Source organism: Cetorhinus maximus, chromosome 23, assembly GCF_964194155.1.
Source record: "Cetorhinus maximus chromosome 23, sCetMax3.hap1.1, whole genome shotgun sequence".
NCBI classification, from domain to species: Eukaryota; Metazoa; Chordata; class Chondrichthyes; order Lamniformes; family Cetorhinidae; genus Cetorhinus; species Cetorhinus maximus.
In genome coordinates, this window is record NC_135901.1 from 29,286,159 (window position 1) to 29,309,186 (window position 23,028).

At 44.9% G+C, this 23,028-nt stretch overlaps 5 protein-coding genes across 8 annotated transcripts in view; 3 read left to right on the forward strand and 2 right to left on the reverse strand.

The window, feature by feature from the left end:
• LOC144697178 (uncharacterized) overlaps window positions 1–23,028 on the reverse strand; it is a 685,261-nt gene that overhangs the window by 303,293 nt on the left and 358,940 nt on the right. The gene's annotated exons all lie outside the window — the stretch shown is intronic.
• The window catches only part of LOC144697082 (uncharacterized), a 303,267-nt gene that overhangs the window by 147,497 nt on the left and 132,742 nt on the right, over window positions 1–23,028 (forward strand). The gene's annotated exons all lie outside the window — the stretch shown is intronic.
• The window catches only part of LOC144697950 (uncharacterized), a 103,811-nt gene that overhangs the window by 50,697 nt on the left and 30,086 nt on the right, over window positions 1–23,028 (forward strand). Inside the window, exons 5-6 of the mRNA XM_078569905.1 lie at window positions 7,733–9,694; window positions 11,747–11,871. Coding sequence (XP_078426031.1) covers window positions 7,733–9,694; window positions 11,747–11,871 — 2,087 coding nt within the window. The remainder of the gene's footprint in view (window positions 1–7,732; window positions 9,695–11,746; window positions 11,872–23,028) is intronic.
• LOC144697280 (uncharacterized) overlaps window positions 5,898–23,028 on the forward strand; it is a 353,357-nt gene continuing 336,226 nt past the window's right edge. Inside the window, exon 1 of the mRNA XM_078569229.1 lies at window positions 5,898–6,018. The gene's annotated coding sequence lies outside the window, so the exon portion shown is untranslated. The remainder of the gene's footprint in view (window positions 6,019–23,028) is intronic.
• Window positions 19,879–23,028, reverse strand: part of LOC144697133 (uncharacterized) — a 212,516-nt gene continuing 209,366 nt past the window's right edge. The window contains exons 1-2 of one of the 2 annotated variants that reach the window (XM_078568973.1): window positions 22,150–22,553; window positions 19,879–21,200 (exon numbers count right to left, since the gene is read on the reverse strand). In XM_078568973.1, the coding sequence (XP_078425099.1) occupies window positions 20,016–20,843 (828 nt within the window). In that variant the 5' untranslated portion in view covers window positions 20,844–21,200; window positions 22,150–22,553 and the 3' untranslated portion in view covers window positions 19,879–20,015. Of the gene's footprint in view, window positions 21,201–22,149; window positions 22,554–23,028 lie in introns of those variants that run through there. The other variant, XM_078568974.1, reaches the window with a different exon arrangement.

Here is a 23,028-nt window from a genome sequence, read left to right on the forward strand (position 1 = left end):
GACAAGTTGTAAAAAAATGTTTTGGATTGGGGGAGACTGGATTTTAGTAAAATAAGGCAGGATCTGGCCAAGGTAGACTGGGAACAGTTACTTGTGGGGAAATCTACAGAGAACAATGGGGGGTGTTCAAAAAGGAAATGGGGAGGGTACAGGCTCAATATGTTCCCTCTAGGGTGATAGGAAGGAGTAACAAGCCCAGAGAACCATGGATGACCAGAGATATTCAGGTTATGATGAGAAGGAAAAGAGAGGCTTTTAGCAGGTACAAGGGAAGCAAATCAGCAGAGGCATTAGTGGAGTACAGAAAGTGCAGGGTAGAGCTTAAGAAAGCAATTAGGAGAGCAAGGAGGGGATATGAGAAAGCTCTTGCTGGTAAAAGTAGGGAAAATCCCAAGATATTCTATAAGTAGGGATTTATGGGGCCCATAAGGGACCAAGGGGGCAATCTATGGGTGTAGCCAGAGGACATTGCTAGAGTGTTGAATGAATACTTCACGTCCGTTTTCACCCAAGAGAATGAGGATGAAGGTATTGAACTCGGGGAGAGAGACTGCGAGGTTCTTAAGCAAATTGACATAGGGAGAGACAACGTATTGGAGGTGTAGGCAGGCTTAAAAGTGGACATATCTCCAGGTCCGGGTGATTTGTGTCCCAGACTGCTGAGGGAGGCAAGGGAGGAGATCGCAGGGGCTCTGACCCAAATTTTTAATTCCTCTCTGGCCACTGGGGAGGTACCAGAGGACTGGAGAACAGCTAATGTGGTTCCGCTATTTAAGAAGGGTTGTAGAGATAAGCCAGGGAACTACAGGCCAGTGAGTCTCACGTCAGTGGTTGGGAAACTATTGGAGAAATTTCTGAAGGAGAGTATCTATCTCCACTTGAAGAGGCAAGGTTTGATCAGGGATAGTCAGCGTGGTTTTGTCAGAGGGAGGTTATGCCTAACGAATTTGCCTGAATTTTTTGAGGAGGTGACCAGGTGTGTAGATGAGGGTAGTGCAGTTGATGTAGTTTATGTGGATTTCAGCAAAGCCTTTGACAAGGTCCCACATGGGAGACTTATAAAGAAGGCAAAGGCACATGGGATACAGGGTAATTTGATAAGGTGGATTCAAAATTGGCTTAGTTGTAGGAGGCAGAGGGTGATGACGGAAGGATGCTTTAGTGACTGGAAGCCAGTGTCCAGTGGCATACCACAGGGATCTGTGCTCGGTCCCCTATTATTTGTCATTTATATAAACGACATAGATGACTTTGTGGGGGGTAGGATTAAGTTTGTGGATGACACAAAGATTGGCCAGATGGTTAACAGTGAGGTTGAGTGTCTTGAGCTACAGGAAGATATAGACGGGATGGTCAAATGGACAGATAAGTGGCAGATGGAATTTAACCCTGAAAAGTGTGAGCTGACACACTTTGGAAGGAGTAATTTGACAAGGAAGTATTCAATGAACATCATGGCACTAGGAAGTTCTGAGGAACAAAGGGACCTTGGCATGTCTGTCCATAGATCTCTGTAGGCAGAGGGGCATGTTAATAGGGTGGTGAAAAAGGCATATGGGACACGTGCCTTTATCAATCGAGGCATAGATTACAAAAGTAGGGAGGTCATGTTGGTGTTGTATAGAACCTAGGTGAGGCCACAGCTGGAGTACTGTGTGCAGTTCTGGTCGCCACATTATAGGAAGGATGTGATTGCACTGGAGGGGGTGCAGAGGAGATTCACCAGGATGTTGCCTGGGATGAAATGTTTAAGTTATGAAGAGAGGTTGGATAGACTTGGGTTGTTTTCGTTGGAGCAGTGAAGACTGAGGGGCGACCTGATCGATGTGTACAAGATTATGAGGGGCATGGACAGGGTGGATAGGGAGCAGCTGTTCCCGTTAGTTAAAGGGTCAGTAACAAGGGGGCATAAGTTCAAGGTGAGGGGCAGGAGGTTTAGGGGGGATGTGAGGAAAAACTTTTTTACCCAGAGGGTGGTGACGGTCTGGAATGCACTGCCTGGGAGGGTGGTGGAGGCGGGTTGCCTCACATCCTTTAAAAAGTACCTGGATGAGCACTTGGCATGTCATAACATTCAAGGCTATGGGCCAAGTGCTGGTAAATGGGATTAGGTAGGTACGTCAGGTGTTTCTCACGTGTTGGTGCAGACTCAATGTGCCGAAGGGCCTCTTCTGCACCGTGATTCTGTGATAGTACATAAGGACATATGCTTCAAGCAACAGATCAAGCATGGATGTAAAAGATTCTCCAGCTCTCTCCTTACCCTTGTCCAACTTGTGGACAGTTCTCACTCAGTATTATTTCTCCCAAGCCCTTAATTAATCCAATTCAAATGTTGATCTCTGTTGGTTCAATTTTAGTCACTTTTTGACCATGACCAGTGTGTTTAATTGTATACTGATTGTTTTACAGTCAGTTTTCCTCTGGAGTATGTGTCAATGCTTTGATGATGTCAAAATATTGTCTCATTCTCTTGGTCACATTAACCATTTCATGTCATGTTGTTTGTCAAGTAGCTGTGTATGTTTGGGACCCGTTCCTCAGTCCACTTCACCATGAATTTACGCGTCCTATTGTCTTCACATGTAACAAATCACATCTGCACACTCACACTGGTATCCCAATGTCAGGCCACATATTCTGAACTTTGAGGTGTGCTTATCAAAAGACCAAAGTGAGTGTCTGTCTTTGTTTATCTCCCCCTGTTATCGTTCTGATATTTCAGATGATGGCCAGACTGTCAAATGTGATTTTCTTTAAAACAAAATTCATAGGTAAGGATGTATATATTTCCCAGAGAAAGCTATCAACTTATTCATCTCATCTACACCTCCCTGACTTTCACTAGAATGTAGGTGGATACCAGATTGATACATTCCATTGAACACCCGGGTGAGTTACTCCAATTCCTTTACTGTCCAATACAATATATTCATATCTTTAAAACAGAAATCAAACATTCCCAATTGATTTCAGGCATTAACATATTGTTTTATTTATTTTAGATGTCAGGCTGGGGTTGTTTTCCTTGAATCCGGGAGGTTATGGGGAGATTTGTTAAAGGTGTACAAGATTATGACAGGTTTAGATAAGGTGAAGAAAGAAAAGCTGTTCCCATTCGCTGATCGTACAAGGAGGAGAGGGACACAGATTTAAGGTTTTGGGCAGGAGATGCAGGGAGGATGTGAGGAGGAATATTTTTACACAGCGAGCGGTAATGACCTGGAACTCGCTGACTATGAGGGGCGGGGTGGGAAGCAGAGACGATGAACAATTTCAAAAGGCAATTGGATGGACACTTGAGGGAAATAAACTTTCAGGGATTCAGTGATAGAATGGGGGAATGGGACTGACTGGATTGCTCTCCAGAGAGCCAGCATGAACTTGATGGGCTGAATAGTCTCCTTGTATATCTTAATGACTCCATGATGCAAAGACAGAAAATTCAGCTGCTCCAGTCTCTCCAACTGACTGAAGTTCCTCATTCCTGGTGCCATTGTCGTAAATCTCCTCTGCACCCTCTGTAAGAACTTCACATCTTTCCTAAAATGTGGGGCCCAGATACAGTCAGCACATTTAAAGGGTCTCTCATTGGTGTGAGTGACATGGTGTGTCAGCAGACTGGATGACTGAGGGAATCGCTGCCCACACACGGTGCAGGTGAATGGCCTCTCTCCAGTGTGAACTCGCTGATGTGTCAACAGGTGGGACGATCGTATGAATACCATCCCATGCTCCGAGCAGGTGAATGGCCTCTTCCCACTGTGAGCTCGCTGGTATCTCAGTAGGCTGGATAAATAAGCAAATCCCTTCTCACACTGGAGCAGGTGAATGGCCTCTCCCCAGTGTGAACTCGCTGGTGCATCTGCAGTTTGGACAACTGAATTGAATCCTTTCCCACACTCAGAGCAGGTGAATGGCCTCCCCCTGGTATGCAGTCTCTGGTGTTACTGCAGGTTGGATGAACTTCTAAACCTCTTTGTGCAGTGAGAGCAGCTGAACGGTCTCTCCTCAGTGTGAAAACGCTGGTGGAACATCAGTTCCCGAGAGCTTTTGAACCTACTCCCACAGAACATTTAAAGGGTCTCTCATCAGTGTGAGTGACATGGTGTCTCAGCAGGCTCGATGACTGAGTGAATTGTTTCCCACACGTGGTGCAGATGAACAGACTCTCCCTGGTGTGAACTCGCTGGTGTATCCGCAAGTGGGACGACTGAGTGAATCCCTTCCCACAGTCAGAGCAGATGAATGGTCTCTCCCCGGTGTGAACTCGCTGGTGTCTCATCAGGTGGGATGAATGAGTGAATCCCTTCCCACACATGGATCAGGTGAATGGCCTCTCTCCAGTGTGGCTGCATCGATGAATTTCCAGCTTTGATGGGGATATGAATCCCTTCCCACAGTCCCCACATTTCCACAGTTTCTCCATTGTGTGGGTGTCCTTAGGTCACCCCAGATTCAATGATCAACTGAGCAGTCCACACAGAGCATGTGTACAGTCCCTCCCTTGATGTTTTATACGGCTGCGTAACTGGTCAAAGCTCTTTCCACAGTCAGTGCACTGGAACACTCTCACTCAGATGTGTCTGTCTCAGTGCATTTCCAATACCACTGATTTCAAAACCGTCTGAAGCAGACAGAACAGACAAACATTTCTCCTTCTAGATTCAAAGGCCATTGATATTCAGCTCCTGATGAATCGAGTAACACTGTCAGATCTTGATGTGACGTTTGATTTGAGATTTCTGTCTGCAAATCCTCCCCTTCTAATATTCTGTAAAAGGAGTTTACAAAAGTCATCACTGTCAGTCCATTATCGAAATTCAGAACAGACAATTCTAGTTTCTATGGAACATTCTTTCCTCTCTCACCCAAAAGCTGTAAATCTCTGTCCCACACACTCTCCCTCCATTCCTACTCTGCTATACCTAATATACACCCTCCCAGTACTCTTGAATGTGTCAATTCATGGTGATTGATTGATCCATGCTCAGTGGTTCCAGTGCAGGACACAAAGTCCTGAAAATCTACCTGCAGGCTGCAAGACCTGGAACTCACTGACTGGTGGAAGCAGAGATGATCAACGATTTCAAAAAGAAATTGAGTGATAACTTGAAGGAAATAAACATGCAAGGTAACGGGGATATAGAAAGGGAATAGGCCTGACTGGATTACTCTACAGAGAGTCGAGAGGGACTTGAGTTGCTGAATGGACTCCTGTATTAGTAATGAATCTATGGCTGGAAATAAATAACCTAGCTACAGTAATCTATAACAGGACTAGAAAAAAATAATAAATGTATTTTATTTGAGAACCAGAAATAATACATTTAATATGAACCATTAAACAACACTGGACTCTGAACATTAGCAAAGAGACCATCATTTTAGCAAGAAAAATAAATGTGCCAAGCTGAGGGAGCAAAGGATGTCAATGTCTTTAAGAGAGAGAGACCTGGGCCAACCTTTCCAGAGTCTGCACCCTCCCTGGATTCACTTCCTTTCCCTTCAGTTCCTGTAAGTCAACAATTTTCCCCCAGAATGAGAAAAGAAATGGAAAGGGGGAGAAAAGAAAGTGTTTTACTCACAGATGTTGGACACAGGAGCAAGTTTCAGTCTGAAGCTCATTGTCCAACTTCCACGTTGTGACGTCCACAATGGAACTCTGCCTGAATCAGCCAATAGGAATCACTCTGCTCCGCGGGTCCCAGTCTGCAGACCAGGTGCGCGGACACGGGAGTCCCGCCCCCACCCATTGTTCATCCTCGAGCCGAGGTTTCCAGGCAACCGGCTGACGGCTCCGGCCAGAGCGAGAAGCCTCTCGAAGAACTCAGGAGTGGAGAAGCTGCGCATGTGCGGGGGAGAGCCCGCCCCTTCCCTTCATGCTTAACATCTGGCCAATGGGAAGGGTTGGAGGACCGGAAGGACTCTGGTCCTCCAGTCAATCAGAGCGCGGGCTTTGTGTGCATGAAGATTGAGCTTCACCCAGACTGAAACTTCCTCTTGTGTCCAACATCTGTGAGTAAAACACTTTCTTTTCTCCCCCTTTTCATTTCTTTTCTCATTCTGGGGGGAAATTGTTGACTTGTAGGAACTGAAGGGAAACGAAGTGAATCCAGGGAGGGTGCAGACTCCGGAAAGGTTGGCCCAGGTCTCTCTCTCTCTCTCTCTTAACGACATTGACATCTTTTGCTCCCTCAGCTTGACACATTTATTTGTCTGGCTAAAAGGATGGTCTCTTTCCTAATGTTCACAATGAAAGGGGTGGTTTCCCCAGGAGATGGCTGACATTTAAGGGGACAGTAAATTAATATAGGATAGAGATATGTCTAATGTTGTGATAGGGAACAGTTTAGAGATATCATTTGTAGTCCTATAATTAAATTCTTTTATGATCCTTTCCAGTTTTGTAGTATAAGACTGTAGCTGTGTATACATTTCCAGTCAGAGGGTCATTACAGCAAAGAAGAAGTCCATTTGGCAACTCAAGTCCATGCTGACTCTCTGTGGAAGAATCCAGTCAGTCCCATTCTCCTTCTTTCTCCCCGTTCCCCTGCAAGTGTATTTCTATCAAGTATCCATCGAATTTCATTCTGAAATCAATGATCATCTCCAGTTCCACCATCCACAGACGCATTGATTTTCAGGTCATGATCACTCACTCCTAAATACTGTTGCTTCTTGCATCCCCCATGCCTCTAATCATGCAATGCATATTATATTATATTACAACATTTGTACACCTGTAATGTGTTCATGCATATGGCTCACAGCTCTATTTGCTGGACTGACAGTGCTGAACATGGATCTGTCAATCGGGATGAATTTGCACCTTCAGGAGAATTGGGAGGTTGAATATTAGGCACAGCAGAGTGAGATTGGAGGGAGAGTGTGTGGGACAGAGATTTTCAGGTTTTGGGGAACAGGAGAGGAAAGAATGTTTCATAGAAACTAGAATTGTCGATTCTGAATTTCTATCCTGTACTGACAGTAAACTCCTTTTGCAGGATATTAGAGGGGGAGGATTTGCAGACAGAAACCTCAAATCAAAAATCACATCAAGCTCTCACAGTGTCATTCAATTCATCAGGACCTGAACATAATTGACCTTTGAATGTGGAGAAAGGTTTGTCTGTTCTGTCTGTGGGGAAAGATTCTAAACATTGGTGTGATTGGAAAAGCACCGAGACACACACACCCGAGTGAGCGTGTTCCAGTGCACTGACTGTGGAAAGAGTTTTAACCAGTTACACAGCCTGAAAAAAAATCACACCATTCACAGCAGAGAGAGACTGTACATGTGTTCTGTGCTTGTATAAGGCTTCAACTGATCGTCAAACACAAAGAGACATAAGGACACCCACACCAGTGAGAAACCATGGAAATGTGGGGACTGTGGGAAGGGATTCTGGAATCTGTCTGTGCGAGAAATTCTCAAACCAACTGCATCAGCATCTGCCAGAGTCACTCGATTCATCAGGACCTGAATATCATCGGCCTTTGAATCTAGAAGGAGAGATGATTGTCTGTTCTGTCTGGTTCAAAATGTTTCAAACATCAGTGTGATTGGAAAAGCACCGAGACACACACACCCGAGTGAGAGTGTTCCAGTGTACTGACTGTGGAAAGAGCTTTAACCAGTTATACAGACTGAAAAAACATCACACCATTCACAAAGGGGAGACACCACACATGTGTTCTGTGTGTGGACAAGGCACCAATTGATCAACAGACGTGGAGATACACGAGGGCACACGTACCATGGAGAAACTGTGGAAATGTGAGGATGGTGGGAAGGGATTCCAAACCACATCTGTGCTGGAAACTCATCAACACACTCACACTGGGGAGAGGCCATTCACCTGCCCTGTGTGTGGGAAGGGATTCACTCATTCCTCACACCTAGTGGCACACCAGGTCGCTCACACCAGGGAGAGGCCGCTCACCTGCTCTGTGTGTGGGAAAGGATTCACTCAGTCATCCCATCTAGTGGCACACCAGATAGCTCACACCAGGGAGAGGCCACTCACCTGCTCTGTGTGTGGGAAGGGATTCAGTAAGCCATTACACTTACTGGCACACCAGGTAGCTCACACCAGGGAGAGGCTGCTCACCTGCTCTGTGTGTGGGAAAGGATTCACTCATTCATCCCACCTTGTGGCACACCAGGTAGTTCACACCAGGGAGAAGCCATTCACATGCTCTGTTTGTGGGAAAGAATTCACTCAGTCATCCCACCTACTGGCACACCAGGTAGTTCACGCTGGGGAGAGGCTGTTCACCTGCTCTGAGGGTGGGAAAGAATTCACTCAATCATCCCACCTAGTGACTCACCAAGTCGCTCACACCAGGGAGAGGCCGTTCTCCTGCTCTGAGTGTGGGAAGGGATTCACTCAGTCATCCCACCTAGTGGCACACCAGGCAGTTCACACACGGGAGAGGTCGTTCACCTGCACTGAGTGTGGGAAGGGATTCACTCAGTCTGCGCACCTAGTGGCACACCAGGTTGCTCACACTGAGGAGAGGCCATTCACCTGCTCTGTTTGTGGGAAGGGATTCACTCAGTCATCCCACCTAGTGGCACACCAGGTAGTTCATACCAGGGAGAAGCCATTCACCTGCTCCGAGTGTGGGAAGGGATTCACTCATTCATCCCACCTAGTGGCACACCAGGTAGTTCATACCAGGGAGAAGCCATTCACCTGCTCCGAGTGTGGGAAGGGATTCACTCATTCATCCCACCTAGTGGCACACCAGGTAGTTCACACCAGGGAGAAGCCATTCACCTGCACTGAGTGTGGGAAGGGATTCACTCATTCATCCCACCTAGTGGCACACCAGGTAGTTCACGCTAGGGAGAGGCCTTTCACCTGCTCCGAGTGTGGAAAGGGATTCACTCATTCATCCCACCTAGTGGCACACCAGGTAGTTCACACCAGGGAGAGGCCGTTCACCTGCTCCGAGTGTGGGAAGGGATTCACTCAGTCTGCGCACCTAGTGGCACACCAGGTTGCTCACAGTAAGGAGAGGCCGTTCACCTGCTCTGAGTGTGGGAAGGTATTCACTCAGTCTACACACCTAGTGGCACACCAGGTAACTCACACCAGGGAAAAGCCATTCACCTGCTCTGTGTGTGGGAAGGGATTCACTCAGTCATCCCACCTAGTGGCACACCAGGTAGTTCACACCAGGGAGAGGCCGTTCACTTGCTCTGAGTGTGGGAAGGGATTCACTCAGTCATCCCACCTAGTGGCACACCAGGTAGTTCACACCGGGGAGAGGCCGTTCACCTGCTCTGAGTGTGGGAAGGGATTCACTCAGTCTGCACACCTAGTGGCACACCAGGTAGTTCACACCAGGGAGAGGCCTTTCAACTGCTCTGAGTGTGGGAAGGGATTCACTCAGTCTGCACACCTAGTGGCACACCAGGTCGTTCACACCGGGGAGAGGCCGTTCACCTGCTCTGTGTGTGGGAAGGGATTCGCTCAGTTATCCCACCTGCTGACACACCAACAAGTTCACACTGGAAAAGACCATTCACCCGCTCTCGATGTGGGAAGGATTCACTCGGTCGTCCCATCTGCAGACACACCGACAAGTTCACACTGGAGAGAGGCCCTTCATTTGCTCCATGTGTGGGAAGAGATTCGCTCTTTCATCCGACCTGCTGACACATCAACAGGATCACCCGGGGGTGAGGCTGTTTGCCTGCTCTGAGTGTAGGAAGGGATTCACTTAGTTAACCAGCCTGCTCGGACTGTGGGAGTTAATTGTGTCAATTGAGGTAAAATATATACAGGTGCAGGACATTTATTGGATGGTTACTTGAGCACATATAAAGAGACACTACTGACACATTGTGGGGTGTATTCAGGAGGTATATACCTGTAATGTTTCACACTATGAATAAATCTATACAAAGCAAAGACTGGCTCCAGTTTCTTCCTTCACCATCAGGCTGTCAGGATTATAAGATGGTAACAGAGAATGCTTGTCTAATGTTGGAGGTTGGAAACAAAAGAAAAATAACATTTCAGACAGAAGCTTACGATCCTTCTTTGAGAAATGGCTGAAAACAAGTGGAAACTATCAGGGAATTGCTCTGAAGAAGGGTCATACGGACTCGAAACATTAACTGTGTTTCTCTCTCCACAGATGCTGCTAGACCTGCTGAGTTTTTCCAACCCTTTCTGTTTTTGGGTCAGATTTCCAGCATCTGCAGTAATTTGCTTTTATATTATGGAAATTGTCAGGGTCTGATTACCCGCTGATGTTCTCGGAGTCTGAGCCACACGACCAGTGAAAGAATGAAGTGGCTATGTGGACACAGGTTATGTCCCTACCAAGGAGGAAACAAGGTCTGGTCTTGGCATTGTCACTTCCCAACAAAAGTAAAATCAGAAGCAAAGTATTTAGTGAGCTGGATGCCCATCGGTTGGATACTGAAGAAGGTTTGGATCTTCTATTCAGGTTCATTGATGAGATTTACAAGAAAGATGATCTATTGGATGCCTATGAAGCATAGATGGACTTTGACAGGTTTCGAATGAGGGTGAAAAAATCTTTAGCAGATCTGGATATCACAACAAGAGACAGGATTGGAACAGCACTAATAGGTGAATGAACCCCAGGAATGACCAGGGAACAATTAACAGGTGTTTCAGGTCTGACTCAAAATATCATTATGTGATGAACTGCCCAAAGTGGAAAATCAGGGTCTTCGAAGTGACACATGACACAGAGAATTCTGAGGCTGAAGATGATGATGATGATCACTCTGAAGGAATTGTACTAGTCACAAGGAGCTTTGGTCCAGTGATGATTGTGTTTATCACAGACTCATTCAACTGTTCTGTGTTAGACAGTGGCTGCACCATGACAGTATGTGGATCAATTGGTGAAAATGTTATCCAGATTCACCTCGTAATGAGGATTGACACAAGGAGTATGAAAGTTTGCCTTGTCTTTGGTGATGTGAACACATTGACATCACTAAAAGAGTGGGGATTTTTGGAAAATAGCTGGAGTCAGCCATTTTATCAGGACTGGTGTACTCTTTAGTGTGATACTCTTACTGTTGAGTAAACCTTCCACAAAAAAGGCACAAATGCAACTGAACATGGAGCAAGATAAGGCAACTGTTTTTGGAAAGTCAGTGGATCTGCAGTTTACTCAATCAGGGCATTATTGTCTCCCCTTAACAATACCTGATGTTTCTTATCAGAGTGTTTGAGAAGGATTAATGGCATCAATGATAAGAATCAGAGAGAAAAAAACAAATTATTTTAAAACTAAACAGACAATTTGCTCACCCTTCCTGTCAAAGATAACAAATCCTGCTAAAAGATGCACGGGTGGTTGGTGAAGAGTATGCGAGGCTCATAGAGAAGAATAGAGCAAAGTGTGAAATGTGTAAAAAGTATCGGAGGATGCCGTCACATCCTATTGTAAACCATCCCTCAGCACGTGACTTTAACCAGGTAGTTGCCATGGATCTAAAGGGATGGGACAAAGACAGAAATATTTTCATTCTACACTTTATAATCATGGTAACCCGATTTAGTCTTTCTCCAATAATACACGGCAAGGACAAAATGGAGATTATAGACCAAGTCATGGGGAAATGGATAGGGACTGGACCTGGGGCACCAACTAAGTTTCTAACTGATAATGGAGGGGAAATTTGCTAATGATGAGTTTAGAGACATATGTGAAAACATGAACATTATGGTCATGAACACCACAGCTGAAAGTCCTTTCAGCAATGGACTCTGTGAAAGGAATCACGCTGTGATCGATGAAATGCTGCAGAAAATCTTAGCTGATCAGTCAAACTGCAAGTTGACAACTGCACTGACATGGATGATTCATGTAAAGAATTCATTTCAGATGGTTGGAGGGAAAAGTCCCTTTTGATTGATCGACAGAAGAAATCCCAAATTAGCCTCTGTGCTGGGCGATAGTCCTCCTGCTTTTGAAGGGACTACAATTCATTCCATTTTTAGTCATCAATTATCGGATGGCTTCACGAAAAGAAGTGCTTGAACTTAGAAATTATTGGGGATCCTAGAAGATGGTGATCTTAAAATGTAATAATGCTTTGTACAAAATTAGGAAAATCATATTTCGTCCTCTTTGATTTGTTTTGAAATATTGTTTGTGTGTATTGTTACGATCTTGGTTGGGACAGTTAATGTTTAAAGAGAAATTCGAACACCCAGTGATAGCTGAAAGAATTACACCACAAGATTCCACGTTTTCAAACAAAAGCAAACTTTACTGTATATATAAAACAAAATAATATTAAAAACCAGCACTACGAACTGAACACTATAGTTCATGCTATGAACCCAGTTCTACGTTTTAACCTCTCCCCTCGAGTTCCCTTATACTTAACGATATCTTGAAGGTACATTCACTTCTGTTCCTGGGAACATCCCAAAGGTTTGTTAAAGGTGTCCCCATTCAGACCCAGTTTTATTTCATTCCTTTCCAGCAATGTCGACAACTTCTTCATGCTGGACTTTCATCTTTATTCGAGCTTCCACGTCGCTCACAAACTACTTTATTCCAATCATTTTGGGGTTTTAAATGTTTTTTTTGTGAACTGTCCATTTGCCTGAACTCCTGCTGCTCCTATATCTTGTTCTGCCTCAGCACTGGCAGCCACATGTAATTCGGTGTTAGGGGTCATTAACCCTTCAGGGTTATTTTGAGGACTTAGTCCCTCCTCAGGTGGACTTTTATCTTGAAATTCAGATTCAGGCACTTTTCCTGACTCTACACTGTCCAGTACCAGGGTGGATACATTAGTATCTTTACTTGTATCAGTTTGTTGCTTAACTGGGTCACCAATAGAGGAGGGCTTTTTACTCACAGGAACATCTTCTAAACTGTGAACACAGTCCCAGAAAATGGAAAAACAATATCACCCTCTCAATTATTCCCCAATATAAAATCTATATCTGTAATCAGTAATTTAGAAGCAACACCAACAATAACAGAGCCTTTTACTAAATCATAGTTTAAATTCATCCTACACAATGGGATAGTCACACACTCCCCATCAATACCCCGTACCAATACATTTTTATTCAGTGAACTTTCTGAAGAAAATCCAATTTTTTAGCACTGAGCTAAACCATTAGCTCTCAGGATAACAATCTTTCGAGGCTGTTTATTGGGGCAGAGATGGAGTGACTTCTCCTTCAAATAGAAATCCTTCATAATCCCTCATGTCTCTATTTACACCCATGGTAAATACATTAGAAGGTATTGATTTCTCACAAGCTTCCCTCTTTGGTACAACCTTCTCTGGAGAAACACCAGCCACTTTCACAATGCCACTGGTTTACTTTTTAATGTCCAATGATCTGCATTTAAATGTCCAACTCTATGACAGTGAAAACATATCGTTCTTTTTGACACAGTTCTATCATCTACACTGTCTTTTTACCGCCCTGGGAGGCATCTGTTTTCTTTTCATTTCTAGTATTTTTTCCACAATAGTTAGAATACCGTTCATTCTCACACGATCGACCTTTCCACTGCATGTGAATAGCAACAGAATCCGACTGCTGTAATCACTTGTGAACTTGCTGGTGTCTGAGCAGGTGGGATGATCGAGTAAATCCCTTCTCACATTTGGAGCAGGTGAACGGCCTCTCCCCGGAGTGAACTCGCTGGTGTGTCAGCAGATGGGATCGCTGACTGAACGCCTTCCCACACTCAGAGCAGGTGAACGGCCTCTCCCCTGTGTGAACTTGCCGGTGCTTCTGGAGAGTGGAAGAATGACTGAATCCTTTCCCACACACACAGCAGGTGAACGGCCTCTCCCTGGTGTGAACCCGCTGGCGTTTCCAGAGGGTGCAAGAATTACTGAATCCCTTCCCACACACACAGCAGGTGAACAGCCTCTTCCCGGTATGAACCCGCTGGTGTGTCATTAGGTTGGATGAGTGAGTGAATCCTGTCCCACACACAGCGCAGGTGAACGACCTCTCACCGGTGTGAACTCGCTGGTGGTTCAGCAGGTTGGACGAATCACTGAATCCCTTCCCACACTCTGAGCAGGTGAAAGGCCTCTCCCTGGTGTGAAGTCGCTGGTGTGTCTGCAGACTGAACAACTGACTAAATCCCTTCCCATCCTCAAAACAGATGAATGGCCTCTCCCCAGTCTGAATGCATCGATGAATCTCCAGCGCAGATGGAGATTTGAATCCCTTCCCACAGTCCCCACATTTCCACCGTTTCTCCATGTTGCATGTGACCTTCTGTCTCTTCAGGTTCGCTAATCAGCTGAAGCCTCAGCCAAACACTGAACACATGTACAGTCTCTCCCCGCTGTGAATGGTGTGATGTTTTTTCAGGCTGTGTAACTCGGTGCTTTTCCAGTCGCACTGATGTTTAAAATCGATTGAATATGTTCCATAAGACCATAAGACATAGGAGCAGAAATTAGGCCATTCGGCCCATTCAATCATGGCTGATAAGTTTCTCAACCCCATTCTCCCGCCTTCTCCCCGTAACCTTTGATCCCCTTACCAATCAAGAACCGATCTATCTCGGTCTTAAATACACTCAATGACCTGGCCTCCACAGCCTTCTGTGGCAATGAATTCCATAGATTCACCACTCTCTGGCTAAAGAAGTTTCTCCTCATCTCTGTTCTAAAAGGTCTTCCCTTTACTCTGAGGCTGTGCCCTCAGGTCCTAGTCTCCTACGAATGGAAACACCTTCCCCACATCCACTCGATCCAGGCCATTCAGTATTCTGTAAGTTTCAATCAGATTCCCCCCTCATCCTTCTAAACTCCATCGAGTATAGACCCAGAGTCCTCAAACGTTCCCAGGAATCAAGTGACTCTGTCAGAGCTTGACATGACGTTTGCCTTGAGATTTTTGTCTGCACATCCTCCCCCTCTAATGTCCTGTAAAAGGAATTTACAAAAGCCAGCCGTGTCAGTGCAGGATAGAAATTCAAAACAGACAATTCTAGTTTCTGTGGAACATTCTTTCCTCTCTCATTCCCCAAAAGCTGTAAATCTCTGTCCCACACACTCTCCCTCCATTCTCATTCTGCTGATCGACAGATACATGCTCACTGCTTCTACAGATACATTTAGTGGACTCAAAATGTGTGTAATATACCGGTCTGTATTACTTAAGTAGAGGTACATCGGGGATGTGAGGATGAGCTTTATTTAGACAGTGATTGTTCACGACCTGGAACTCACTGCCTATGAGGGTGCTGGAAATGAAGACAATCCATAATTTCAAAATGAAATTGGATGGGCACTTGAAGGAAATCAACTTACAGGCAAACTGGGGGACAGGGGGAATCTAACTGACTGGATTGCAGAGAGTCGGCATGGACTCCTCCTATACTCTAATGACTCTCTGACTGTTAATATATAAGGCAGCTAACATATAAGTAATATATTACAGGACTAGAAATGAGAATACATGAAGTTTAAATGACCATAAATAATATATCTAATGTGTAGCATTTAACAACACTAGACATATCTCTGTCCTATATTAATTTACTGTCCCCTTAAATGTCAGCAATCTCCTGGGGAAACCACCCATTTAATTGTGAACATTTAAAAAGAGACAATCCTTTTAGCCAGACAAATAAATGTGTCAAGCTGAGGGAGCAAAGGATGTCAATGTCTTTAAGAGAGAGAGAGAGAGAGACCTGGGCCAACCTTTCCAGAGTCTGCACCCTCCCTGGATTCACTTCCTTTCCCTTCAGTTCCTGCAAGTCAACAATTTCCCCCCAGAATGAGAAAAGAAATGGAAAGGGGGAGAAAAGAAAGTGTTTTACTCACAGATGTTGGACACAGGAGGAAGTTTTAGTCTGTGTGAAGCTCACTCTTCATTCAGACAAAGCCCGCGCTCTGATTGGCTGGAGTCCTTCCGCTCCTCCAAGTCTTTCCACTGGTCAGTCCCTCAGTATGACGGGAGGGGGCGGGCTCTCCCCCGCACATGCGCAGCCTTCCCTCTCCCGAGTTCTCCGAGCTGCTTCTCGCTCTGGAGATAAGCAAGCAGTGATAGGAGCTGATAATCAAAAGATGTCACAGACAAAAGGATCAAAGAGGTTGAAGGTGGTGATATTTGTCTAAGAAAAGTGCTAATTAAGAATGGAAGACAGGACACTCAAGGTACAGCTCTAGTGGGGGTGGGGTGGAAAGACTAACAAGGTTTTAGTTTTAGATTTAAAAATAATGGAAATAGGTGGGAAAAGAAGAATCTATATAAATTATTGAAAAAAAAGAGTCTGAAGAGTCATGCGGACTCGAAACATTAACTGTGCTCCTCTCCGCAGATGCTGCCAGACCTGCTGAGTTTTTCCAGGTATTTTTGTTTTTGTTTTGGATCATCATCATCATCTTCAGCCTCAGAATTCTCTGTGTCATGTGTCACTTCGAAGACCCTGATTTTCCACTTAGGGCAGTTTATTACGTAATGATATTTCGAGTCAGACCTGAAACACTTGTTAATTGTTCCCTGGTCATTCCTGGGGTTCATTCACCTATTAGTGCAGTTCCAATTCTGTCTCTTGTTGTGATATCCAGATCTGTTAAAGATGCTTTCACCCTCATTCAAAACCTGTCAAAGACCAACTATCCTTCAACGGCATCCACTAGATCATAGGGACGTGTGACCTAGGAGCAGGAGTAGACCAGTCAGCCCTTTGAGCCTGCTCCGCCATTCAATAAGATCGTGGCCGATCTGGTTGTGGTCTGAACTCCACTTTCCTGCCTCCCCCTCCTTAACACTTGACTTCCTTTCCTATCAAAAATCTGCCTAACTCTGCCTGGAATAAATTCAATGACCCAGCCTCCACTGATTTCTGGGGAAGATAATTCCACATACTATCCGCCCTGTGAGAGAAAACATTTCTCCTCATCCCAATCTTAAATGGTGGACCTCTTATTCTTAAACTGTGTACGCTGGCTCTAGTCTCTCCCACAAGTGGGAACATCCTTGTGGTATCTACCCTATCAGAACCCCTCAGGATCTTATATGTTTCACTAAGATCACCTCTCATTCTTCTAAACTCCAATGGGTATCGGCCCGACCCAACCTTTCTCCATAAGATAAGCCCCTCAGCCCAGGAATGAGTCAAGTAAACCTACTCTGTACTGATTCTAACGCAATTATTTTGTTTTCAAATAAGGAGACCAAAACTGTACACCGTGTTCCAGACGTGGTCTCACCAAGGCCCTATCGAGCTGCAGTAAAACTTCCCTGCTTTTTCATTCCATTCCCCTCGCAATAAACACCAACATTCCACTTGCCTTCCAAATCGCTTGCTGTACCTGCAGATTAACTTGTTGTGATTCATGTACTAGGACACCCAGTGTCCCTCTGTACCTCAGAGTTCTGCAATCTCTCTCCATTTAAATAGTGGAATAATATTATAATAGTAATGATGTAATAATCTCTGCGTATTACCTGAGTGACCAGCAAATTGGCGTAGGATCAATAAGATTAGAGAGATGAATGCTGTCAAGAAAACAAGGAATTGTAATATTTTTCTTCTGCTAATAACCCTGTCATGTTTATTATAAATGAGAAAACAGGCTGTTGGGGGTGTCAATATGGTAATTGGATTAAGAGCTAGAGTGACTAAAGCCAACAGTAAGAAGTGGTTTTGATATGTTAATGAACCAAGAGGAAATTCAATCAGAGTTTTACACAAAAAAAAGATAATAAAGCAACATTGTTTTACATAAAGCAATTTTTGTAAAATTTGTTCATGGGATGTGGACGTCACTGGCTAGGACAGTCTTTACCTTTGCTCAGAGGGCATTTAAGAGTCAACCACATTGCTGTGGGTCTGGAGTCACAGGTAGGCCAGACCAGGTAAGGACGGCAGATTTCCTTCCCTAAAGGACATTAGTGAACCAGGTGGGTTTTTACAACAATTGACAATGGCTTTGTGATCATCATCAGACTTTTAATTCCAGATTTTTATTGAGTTCACATTTCACCATCTGCCATGGTGGGATTTGAACCCGGGTTCCTAAAGCATTACCCTGGGTCTGTAGAATACCTGTCCAGTCACAATAGCACTATGCCACCATATTGTATGTTGAATTAAGTTGTAATATTGAATTAAGTTGTTTTAGTTCAAATGGGATATATCCAGGTTGAAAAAGGTGTAAGGAAGGTAAAGATAGGGTAAGTTTGTTTTTGCAAGTCTAAGAACTGAAGTAAAGAACGAGTGTAATCAGTTCTGGGAAGAAAGCATTTCTGAAGAGACTCGTTGAGACGATAGAGAGATCAAAGAGAAGAAAACATTTATGGAAATACTGAAGCCTATGTGAGGGGGTAGCTGCTGAAATCTCCCAGAAGACAGTAGGATAGCTGGTCAGATCTCCCAGAAGACAGCAGGATAGCTGGTCAGATCTCCCAGAAAACAATGTGAACAAGGCCAGAATGGAAGATCTAGTTGCTGCCAGCCTGAGAAAACACTCCAAGGACAAAGCACTGTGTGGTAAAAATTACTGGAACCCTATAGATTTTAGAACCTATAAGGATAGTTGCTGAACAGAAAATGGGAAGGTTAGCTCTGAGGGTAGTTAAGTCAAGATTTATGGAACTGTTTTAAAGTACAGTTTACTGTGTGAAGCTCTTCTTGTATTTAAGTATAATTGTACTCTTTTTATTCTTTTAATAAATGTTTACTTTACTATAAATCATCACAAATAGTCAGGGCCATTATTTCCTGATTTCAGAGCCTCTCCTCATAATATCCATATTGTAAAAACTATTTTGGCAGCTGTTTCAAGTTTCCCATTGGGATTTGGGCAGCTCAGCATTTACCATCAGCCGTGCCATAACAATGCGTGGCTCAAAGACCGGTGTGGGAGAAATGGGTTTCCATTCATGGGGCACTGGCACCAGTACTGGGGAAATTGGGAGCTGTACCGTTGGGACGGTCTTCACCTGAACCGTGCTGGGACCAGTGTTCTGGGGTGTCTTAGAACGAGGGTGGTAGAGAGGGCTTTAAACTAAATAGTGGGGGGAAGGGATCATGCAAGAGGAGATGTGGCAAATCAAAGGGACATAATGAGGTAACAGAGCAAAGTAGTGATTTGGATAATGATAACCAGAGTGTGGCAGGAAGGGACAGAGAGTACAAAAATGGTAAAAAGGCAGAGGTAAAATCTCTGTATCTGAATGCGGAGTTCCTAACAAAATTGATGAATTGTTAGCACGGATAGAATTAAATATATATGACTTGATAGCCATTACAAAAAATGGTTGCAGGGTGACCAAGGGTGGGACCTACATATTGAAGGGTATTTGATATTTCAAAAAGATAGGAACCTAGGAAAAGGTGGTGGGGTAGCTCTGTTAATTAAGGATGACATTAGTACAGTCGTGAGAGATGGCCTTTGCTCGACACAGCAAGATATCGAATCAGTTTGGATAAAGATAAGAAATAGTAAAGGTAATGGGTCACTTGTGGAAGTAGTTTTAGGCCTCCTAGCAGTAGTTACATGGTAGGACAGGGTGTACAGGAAGAAATAAATGGGGCATGTAAGAAAGGGACAGCAATAGTCATGGATGACTTTAATCTACATGTGGATTGGGGAAATCACATTGGCAAAGGGTGCCTGGGCCAGGAGTTAATCGTCTTTCTTCTAAATCTCATCAATGAACCAAGAGGAGGAAGATCCAAACCTCCATCAGTATCCAACTGACGGGCATCCAGCTTACTAAATACTTTGCTTCTGATTTTACTTTTGTTAGGAATTGACAATTCCAGAGAGTTTCAATCCTTCACCATTAGGCAAGCACTCTCTGTTACCATGTTATAATCCTGACAGCCTTATTGTGAAGGAAGAAACTGGAGTCAATCTTTACTTGGTATTTATTTATTCAGTAAGTGACTCTTTATAGGCGCTTACATAGCCATCCAATCAATGCCCTCCACCTTTATACACTTAACCTCAATTGAAACAATTAACATCCAGCGTCAGAGCATCTAAAAGGTCTCTAATCGGTGTGACTGCCATGGTGTCTCAGCAGCTCGGATGAACAAGGAGCAGGTGAATAGCCTCTCCCCTCTGTGTGAACTCGGTGATGCTTCCGCAGGCTGGATGAATCAGCGAATTCCTTCTCACACTCAGAACAGCTGAAAGGTTTCTCCCCAGTGTGAACTCGCTGGTGTCTCAGCAGGTTGGAGGATTGAGTGAATCTTTTCCCACACACGGAGCAGGTGAACAGCCTCTCCCCACTGTGAACTCTCCGGTGCTTTTGCAGGTTGGATGAATTAGGGAATCGCTTCCCACACTCCGAGCAGGAGAACGGCCTCTCTCCGGTGTGAATGCGTTGGTGTGTCAGCAGATTGGTTGAACAAGTGAACCCCTTCCCACACACGGAGCAGGTGAATGGCCTCTCTCCCGTGTGAACCATCTGGTGTTTCAGAAGGTTGGTTAACCGATTGAACTCCTTCTCGCACACGGAGCAGGTGAACAGCCTCTCCCCGGTGTGAACTACACGGTGGTTCTGCAGGGTGGATGATCTACTGAATCCCTTCCCACACACGGAGCAGGTGAACGGCCTCTCCCCAGTGTGAACTCGCTGGTGTGCAATGCGCTGGGATGACTGAGTGAATCCCTTGTCACATACGGAGCAGGTGAATGGCCGCTCCCCACTGTGAACTCGCTGGTGTGCAACCAGGTGAGATGAGTGAGTAAATCCCTTCCCACACTCAGAGCAGGTGAACGGCCTCTCCCCGGAGTGAACCCGTCGATGAATTTCAAGTGCAGATGGGGTACGAAATCCCTTCCCACAGTCCCCACATTTCCACGGTTTCTCCATGGTTTGGGTGTCCTTGTGTCTCTCCAGGTTTGATGATCAGTTGAAGCCTCGTCCACACATGGAACATGTGTATGGTCTCCCCGCTGTGAATGGTCCAATGTTTTTCAGTCTGTGTAACTGGTTAAAGCTCCTTCCACAGTAAGTGCACAGGAACACACTCAGGGTGTGTGTATCTTGGTGCTCTTCCAATCACGTTGATTTTAAAGCCTTCTGAAGCAGACAGAACAAGCAAACATTTCTCCTTCTGGATTCAAAGGCCGACGATATTCAGGTACCAATGAAGTGAGTGACTCTGTGAGATCTTGATATGACATTTGGTTTGAGATTTTGGTCAGCAAATCTTCCTCTTCCATCATCCTGTAAAAGGAGTTTACAAAAGTCATCACTGTCAGCACTGAATATAAATTCAGAACAAACAATTCTAGTTGCTGTGGAACACCCTTTCCTCTCTCGTTCCCCAAAAGCTGTAAATCTCTGCCCTGCAACTCTCCATCCATTCTCACACTCTTGTGCCTGATATACACCCACACAATTCATCATAAGGTGCTGATTCATGCTGATCAACAGATCCATGCTCACTCCTTCCGGTCCGAAAGCTGAAAATTTAGATCTAAGTATATTTACTGATCAGAGGCAAAGGAAGAATCTGAGGAAGAACATTGTTTTGGTAGAGAGTGATCATGATCTGGAATTTGATGATGACGAGGGTGGTGGAAGCAGAGACGATCAATCAGTTCAAAATTAAATTGGATGGACACTTGAAAGTAACAAATTTGCAGGGCTATGGAGGTAGAGAGACGGATGGGACTTTTTGGATTGCTTTACAGAGAGCTGGCAAGGACTAGAGTTGCCGAATGGACTCCTTCTGTGCCATAATGACTCTATGATTGGAAATATATAACATAATTACAGTACTAGAAGACTAGAAATGATCAGTTAACTTTATTACAGAATCTTAAACAATATACCTAATACGTGCCATATAACAACACGAGACATATCTCTGTCCTGTATTAATTTACTGTCCCCTTAAATGTCAGCCATCTCCTGGGGAAACCATCCCTTTAATTGTGAACATGAGGAAAGAGACCATCCTTTTAGCCAGACAAATAAAAGTATCAAACTGAGGGAGCAAAGGATGTCAATGTATTTAAGAGAGAGAGAGAGAGAGACCTGAGCCAACCTTTCCAGAGTCTGCACCCTCCCTGGATTCACTTCCTTTCCCTTCAGTTCCTGCAAGTCAACAATTTGCCGCCAGAATGAGAAAAGAAATGGAAAGGGGGAGAAAAGAAAGTGTTTTACTCACAGATGTTGGACACAGGAGGAAGTTTTAGTCTGTGTGAAGCTCAATCTTCATTCACACATAGCCCGCGCTCTGATTGGCTGGAGGACCAGAGTCCTTCCGGTCCTCCAATTCTTCCCATTGGACAATTCCTCAGTTTGAAGGAAAGGGGGCGGGCTCTGCCCCGCACATGCGCAGTTTCCCCTCTCCCGAGTTCTCCGAGAGGCTTCTCGGTCTGGCCGGTGACGTCAGCTGGTTGGTCTTTGACTCTCGAAAGAGAAAAATTTCTCTCCGTCTGTGGGAAAAGGTTTCAAACATCAGTCAGTGTCCTGCGTGTTGCCAAGATTCAAACTGATCATACAGTCTGGATAGACTCAAGGACACAGACTTTGGAGAGAAACCGTGGAGATGTCGGGACTGAGCAAAGATCCTCATCTGAGCTGGAAATTCACCAACCGGTTCACACTGAGGAGAGGGAGAGGCCATTCACCCGCTCCATGTGGGAAGTGGTTTACAGAGTCTATCATTGACTGACCCATCAGTGACTTCACACTGAGGAGAGGGAGAGGCCATTCACCCGCTCCATGTGGGAAGTGGTTTACAGGTTCTATCAGCTGACTGACCCATTAGCGCCTTCACACTGAGGAGAGGGAGAGGCCATTCACCCGCTCCATGTGGGAAGTGGTTTACAGGTTCTATCAGCTGACTGACCCATCAGTGACTTCACACTGAGGAAAGGCCGTCCATGTGCTCACTGTGTGGAAAGGGATTCATTCAGTTCGCCCACCTGCTCACAGAACAGCGCAGTCACCCAGGGGAGTGTCCGTTCACCTGCTCCAAGTGTGGGAAGAGATTCACTTGGTCATCCAGTCATGAACCATATTCATTCTGACAGTAGCTCAA